The sequence below is a fragment of the Glycine max genome, chromosome 13, assembly GCF_000004515.6.
Source record: "Glycine max cultivar Williams 82 chromosome 13, Glycine_max_v4.0, whole genome shotgun sequence".
Taxonomy (NCBI): domain Eukaryota; kingdom Viridiplantae; phylum Streptophyta; class Magnoliopsida; order Fabales; family Fabaceae; genus Glycine; species Glycine max.
In genome coordinates, this window is record NC_038249.2 from 42,308,748 (window position 1) to 42,316,106 (window position 7,359).

Below are 7,359 nucleotides of genomic sequence, written 5' to 3' on the forward strand. Positions count from 1 at the left end.
TATGGCTCGAGTACAGTGTCAAAAGAGCAAGGGCCGCTGCATCGCCGCCCGGATGTAGTGAAAAGTAAGCAAGGGTTCCCACATTTTCGTGAACGGGTGTAGGTAAAGAAGTTAGTTCATGACAGGAGGATTCGCTTTGGTACATGGAATATAGGCACACTTACTGAAAAATCTATGGAAATAGTGGATGTTATGGTAAGGAGGAAGATCAATTTTATGTGCCTACAAGAAACTAAGTGGACAGGTGAAAAAGCGAAAGAATTAGACAACTCGGAATTTAAGCTGTGGTATACGGGAAAAATCAGATCAAGAAATGGGGTAGGGATTATTGTGGACAAGGAGTGGAAGAAGGATGTCGTGGATGTAAGAAGAGTAGGAGATCGTATCATAGTCTTAAAATTGGTAGTGGGACAGGACACCTTTAATGTTATTAGTGGGTACGCACCTCAGGTTGGGTTAGCAGAACACTTTAAGGTAAAATTTTGGGAGGATCTAGAAGGGGTACTTCAGGATATATCCCAAGGAGAGAAAGTTTTCCTAGGAGAGGATCTCAATGGACATGTAGGTAGCGTGGCTAGAGGTTTTGAGGGGGTGCATGGGGGTTTTGGCCTAGGGGAGATGAATGGGGAGGGTAAATCCATCTTGGAGTTTTCGGAGGCTTTGGATCTTTCTATAGCCAATACATGGTTTAAGAAAAGAGAGGAACATCTTATCACTTACAAAAGTGGAGGGACATGTTCTCAGATAGATTTCTTCCTTATCAGGAAGTCTGATAAGAAGTATTGCTTGAACTGTAAAGTTATCCCGGGAGAGAGCTTGACTACCCAACATAGAGTTTTGGTTATGGATGTAAGAATTAGAGATAGGGTAAAGAGAAGAAGTCCTCTTGTAGCACCAAGGATCAAATGGTGGCACTTGAAGGGTGAGAAACAAGGAATCTTCCAACAAAAGATATGGGAGGGTTGGTGTGGACAATCACAAGGAAGTGCAAATGATATGTGGAACAAGATGTCCCAAGAGATTATTAAAGTGGCTAAAGAGACGTTGGGTGAATCTAGAGGTTTTGGACCTAGGGGTAAAGAATCGTGGTGGTGGAATGAAAATGTTCAGAGCAAAGTTAGAGTAAAAAAGGAGTGTTTCAAGGAGTGGTCTAGGTGTAGAAATTCTGAAACTTGGGATAAGTATAAGATAGCTAGAAATGAAACCAAAAAGGCGGTGAGTGAGGCAAGAGCCCAAGCTTTTGACGGACTATACCAAGCTCTAGGAACCAGGGACGGAGAAAGATCTATATATAGGCTTGCTAAGGGTAGAGAGAGGAAGACTAGAGATTTGGATCAAGTAAAGTGTGTTAAGGATGAAGAAGGCAAAGTCTTAGTGCAGGAAAAAGATATCAAGGAAAGGTGGAAGGCGTATTTCCACAACTTATTTAATGATGGATATGGATATGACTCTAGCAGTCTAGACACAAGAGAAGAGGACCGGAACTATAAGTACTATCGTTGGATTCAGAAACAGGAAGTAAAGGAAGCGTTGAAAAGAATGAGTAATGGTAAGGCGGTGGGGCCAGACAACATACCTATTGAAGTGTGGAAAACTCTTGGAGATAGAGGTCTTGAGTGGCTCACCGAACTCTTTAACGAAATTATGAGGTCAAAACGCATGCCGGAGGAATGGAGGAGAAGCACGTTAGTGTCAATCTATAAGAACAAGGGGGATATACAAAATTGTGCAAATTATAGGGGAATCAAGCTCATGAGTCATACCATGAAATTATGGGAAAGAGTGATCGAACGGAGATTAAGAAAGGAGACTCAAGTTACTGAGAATCAATTTGGTTTCATGCCGGGAAGGTCGACCATGGAAGCGATTTATTTATTACGGCGGGTGATGGAGCAATATCGCATGGCCCAACAAGACTTGCACTTGATTTTTATTGACTTGGAGAAAGCGTATGATAGAGTGCCTAAAGAGATTTTGTGGAAAGCTCTAGAGAAGAAAGGGGTTAGGGTTGCATATATTCGAGCTATCCAAGATATGTATGATAGGGTATCGACTAGTGTTAGGACACAGAGTGGAGAGTCAGACGATTTTCCCATCACAATTGGTTTACATCAAGGGTCAACCCTTAGCCCCTACCTTTTTACCTTAATTCTGTATGTCCTCACGGAACAAATCCAAGAGATAGCTCCGAGATGCATGCTTTTTGCAGATGATATAGTCCTCCTTGGAGAGTCGAGGGAGGAGTTGAATGAGAGGTTGGAAACTTGGAGACGAGCTCTAGAAACACATGGCTTTCGCCTAAGCAGAAACAAATCGGAGTATATGGAATGTAAGTTCAACAAAAGAAGGAGGGTTTCTAACTCAGAGGTGAAAATAGGAGACCATATTATCCCTCAAGTCACACGGTTTAAATATCTTGGGTCTGTAATACAGGATGATGGGGAAATTGAAGGGGATGTGAATCATCGCATTCAAGCAGGATGGATGAAATGGAGAAAAGCATCGGGGGTGTTATGTGATGCAAAGGTACCGATCAAGCTAAAGGGAAAGTTTTATCGGACTACGGTAAGACCGGCGATTTTGTACGGAACAGAATGTTGGGCGGTCAAGAGCCAACATGAGAATAAAGTAGGTGTAGCGGAGATGAGGATGTTGCGGTGGATGTGTGGTAAGACTCGACAGGATAAAATTAGAAACGAAGCTATTAGAGAGAGGGTTGGAGTAGCGCCTATTGTAGAGAAGATGGTGGAAAATAGACTTAGGTGGTTTGGGCATGTAGAGAGAAGACCGGTAGACTCTGTAGTGAGGAGAGTAGACCAGATGGAGAGAAGACAAACAATTCGAGGCAGAGGAAGACCCAAAAAGACTATAAGAGAGGTTATCAAAAAGGATCTCGAAATTAATGGTTTGGATAGAAGTATGGTACTTGATAGAACATTATGGCGGAAGTTGATCCATGTAGCCGACCCCACCTAGTGGGATAAGGCGTTGTTGTTGTTGTTGTTTGTTGTTGTAGAAATCTTGAGTATAAATCTTTAGAAATGCAACTGTGTTAAAAGGGAGTGTTTTGTTACTTACTAATCTTATTTGACTTAGTTTAATTGAATGTTCAATATGATGTCTAGATATGAGTGGTCTTGGACAAAAGAAAAATAAACCTCTGTTATCAATCTTTACCCATCATTTTGTTCATGTTTATGGTGGAGCTAAAAAAGATAAAAATGAAATTGTTTTCACTGTTCTTTTCGAACCAAACATTAATTGAATGCTTTAAAACTTTGTAGCTCTGTTCCATTACATGCGCAGTGCAGGCTTAAATATTAGTGAAATTAACAAATGCCTTTGTTAATGCCTTATGGAAAAGCAAAATGCTTTATCTAATGCATATTGTTTGAAGTACAGATGGTTAGGTGACTTGTCTCAAACACGTGACATAATCTAAGAGAAGTGTCAACGAGTTGGTAAAAGTAATTAATTTTCTCCAGAATTAACTTTTATTTTAAAATCCTACTAGGTGGATAGCCCTTCTTAGAGAGATCTCTAATGCTCAAGGACTAATGCATGTTAGTGCGGATAAGAAAAGCCAATTCAATCTTCAAAACGTTACATGTTTTTCTCTCAAGCCACCTAATTATGTGTGCTCTTTTCAGTTTTAAACTTCATGTTTTTCAAAATATCTCTCAATTTTCCTTCTTCCACGACTTTTTTACGCAAGAGTTTTTATGAAACTTAGTTAGACTTACATATAACACTTAAGACTGAGGCGAGTACAGTGTTTTATGTTTTAATGCATGTTATAAATCATATCATATTTTGTAGAGGCTGAATACAGTTAAATACCCTTAGCTGCATGGAATTTTTGACTGGTGAGCTTAAAAGGATAGTTTTTTAAATTGTAATACGCGCGGAAAATTTTATTTTTTAAACTCAAAAATCTTGCTTCAATTAGTTCTGTATGTTTCAAAGGAACCACAATGTGATAGATTGATGTGCCATGCGTTCAACACTGGAGACTGGAGAGCTTCTCCTTACAGATGTACACTTCATTTCATGATCAATAACTGTAATTGAAATAAGTAAACATGAACTTGATTAACCTGTCAGCAGAAAAGGATTAAATTTGAAAACCTGTTCATCCAGAACCTTCATTATTCCAAAACCCAAAGACTAAATCGAACTGAACATGCTTTGACATAATTGCACAAGTCTAGCTTGACTAAATTGCAAGGCAAAGCTACTAACATGCAGAAAACCGAATGGCCAATATAATTTATCAAAACATGGGTTTTATAGAAAGTTAAATAAATAGCATATCTTAGAAGTAACTGCACCAATATCAAAGACGGAACCGGTACAGAGTATGACTAAAGAGAGACTGAGTGTGCAATCCTTTTCCAAAACATGCAAGAAAACCAGCAAGACATCCACTTTCATTCATTCAGGTAAGGTAATTTATGAACTCTGCAGCAGTAGCAATTGCTGCCCCAGTAATGGCATCTATTGCAATTTTGTCTTTCTTGTTGTTGCTGGCTGCAGATACCAGGGCCCCAGTTACTGCACCCCCAATCATGGCATTCTTCTGCAGTACATCCAATCCAAGTTCAAGAAAACAAAAATAAAAAGGGGGTTGAGTAAGAATTCAAGTTAAAAATAAAATTACAATTGAACAACAAAAAGCACAGTGCACATCTACAAATCCAAAAGTTACAACACGTTTGACTTCCAATTTTCACAAATTCATTTTTTTTTTCAAATCTTATGTCAAATTATTGTTCCCAAATCTTGAGTCCAGTCTAGTTGAATAAACTTCTCAATAAACACTGCAAGGAGAAGAAAATAAGAAGGTAAAATAAATTAAGTTTTTCCCGTAAGTTAAAAATTAACTTATGAATAAGTTGAAATCAGCTTTTGCAGAAGCTAAAAAGCTAAATGAGAAAACTCTTATAAACAACTTATGCATAAACAAATTTTAACTTATGCATAAACTAACTTATTAAGAAATTTATTCAAACACAACCTCTGCAATTTAAATTTCTAGCCACTCAAGCAATATTGAAATGGTTATTTTTTTTTCTTAATTCTAATACCTTCGCATAGCGAAGAGCCTCTGGGCAATGGGTACGAAGTTTTTAATTCCAATACAATATCCAGTTCACTATTAGACTAGCTCAAAGCCAAACATGATGCTTTTTAACTATAGCTTGAATTTTGTTATCAGATTACATATCAGCATGTTGAAGGCAAGTCCAGAAAACAAAAAGTAGTATAATTTATATCAGGGGATCTAAGATCTTAATGTCTATTTAAAATGTGAAATTAGACTACTGTACTGTAGAAAATGCTAGTAGTTGGGCAAACGGTAAGTACAACCACCCTGTGGAGAGAATTACCCAATCTCTGGTGCCACGGATCCTCTCTACCCCATATTCCATTCCAACATAAACGCCAGCTATAGTTCCTATAAGCATAAGAAAATTACATCAAATGGAGCTACATAATTTTCTAAATGAATGTAGCACATCATGCAACACAAAGTCTTACCCCAATATACACCTTCTTTGCACATCTTCTTCAACTGCAACAACACAAACCATACCTCGTGAGAAAGGAATGAAGAATAGCATACACCACGAAATGTCTATTGAATAGGATTCCAAGGTGCCCTTAGGGGGGGTCACCCCAGTCATCATCATTTTCCGTTAGGACTAATCCTCCCATCACTATAATATTGAAATGTTATGGACAAGAAAATCTAATGGCTCGTTATGTTAAAAACTGACAACAATATACCAATCTACATAGTGAAATTGTAGATGTCATCACCTAAAAACATCAATAGCACGAATTACAACGTTAAATCGCGAACTTACCGTTTTCTCGAAATCATGACTTGAGATATTCCCTGGAACAGACATGTTGAATTAGTCTGACAACAAAGGCCTTCGCAGATAATAACAATAATTCAAATCAAAACAACCAGGAACATTGAACCGATGCCACCACAGAAGCAAAGTAAAATACGGTACTACAATAAAACCTATTTTATACTTGCACGTTGGTGTATAACCCGAATTTAAACAAGGAAAGTAAAAATAAAAAACGTTATAAGAATCAAATTTTACCTCTTTAGGCTCCGAGAAAAAAGGAAAATAGCATGAAAAATAAATGGGGTGGAGAATTTGTGAAATGCTTGCTTACCCTTTTGGATAATATGATAAGTATCTTCAGCAGCTGATCGCGTGGCTGCGACCTGAAATTGGAAATGAAAAAACAAATAAAAAGGGCAATTAATTAAGAAAGAAAGAAGAAGAAAAAAAACTTACAGCTCCGATCTTAAGGAAACCATCAACAGTGAGATTGAGAAATGGATTGCCCATGTCAATAGCAACGTCGAGCCTTGGAGACCCTGAAAGCCTCGCCCAAGGCATCTTTCACGCTCACTCTTCCTTCCTTCCTTAGTTTTCTTCAGTTATGGTTTATGAATGCTTCATTTAATTCGCAAACATAGGAAAAGGCACAGATAGGGTCGGGATCCATGTGTCACTTCATTAGCTAATACTCACACATCCTTCCATATCAATTCTTTATATTTTTTACATCACAGCTTAGCTTCTAAGTATTTTGTCTTCAAGATGAGAAAGTAATAAATTTAGATCAGGGAGAGTGTTAAATTATTTTATATTATTATTTAAATTATTTTAAGATAGTTACTTGAAGAAAAAAAATGTTATATATCGGTAGAATACAAATTTTATGTATTCATTTAATCACAAATTATTATTTAAAATAATTATTTTAAAATAATTTAAATTAAAATTTTTAAAACCAAATCAATCATTATTAAACCCGTTAGCATATTGGTTCAAGGTTTAATAATTTAATCCTAATTGAATCGGTGTTAATAAAATATTATTATCGTATTTTTTTAATATAATAACTATATATGATATCAGTAATAATTATTTCTTAATATCTTTTTTCATATATATATATATATATATATATATATATATATATATATATATATATATATATTCATTAATATCTTTTCATTTTGTTTTTTTAACTGGATCAGCTCCACATTGTCTAAACATGAATTCAAAATTAATTCATTTAAAAAATTTAATTCTCGATCACCAAGGGAAAAAAAAGTTCAATATCATGAGTTTGATTTAAAAAATAAAAAATAAAAAGCAAGCAAAATAGACAGCTTTTTATCCTTGAAATGGGTGACGTAAAAGGTGGAAAGCTAAATTACCACCGAATACTTACAAGTTAACATACTACAATATACTTTTATATAGTATTTTATATTATATAAGTGTAATGTGTAGTATTCAAAAACGTATAGCCTATGGG

General features: G+C 36.2%; 1 protein-coding gene across 1 annotated transcript; it reads right to left on the reverse strand.

Annotated features, from left to right (window-relative positions):
• Positions 1 to 4,032: 4,032 nt before the first annotated feature.
• LOC100499674 (putative outer envelope pore protein 16-1, chloroplastic) lies at positions 4,033 to 6,554 on the reverse strand. Its single transcript, NM_001251226.3, has 6 exons — positions 6,324 to 6,554; positions 6,199 to 6,250; positions 5,871 to 5,902; positions 5,542 to 5,575; positions 5,391 to 5,458; positions 4,033 to 4,579 (listed from the first exon to the last, which is right to left on the reverse strand). The coding sequence occupies exons 1-6, from the start codon at positions 6,426 to 6,428 to the stop codon at positions 4,439 to 4,441; spliced, it is 432 nt and encodes a 143-aa protein (NP_001238155.2). The 5' UTR covers positions 6,429 to 6,554; the 3' UTR covers positions 4,033 to 4,438.
• Between the last annotated feature and the right edge of the window lie 805 nt (positions 6,555 to 7,359).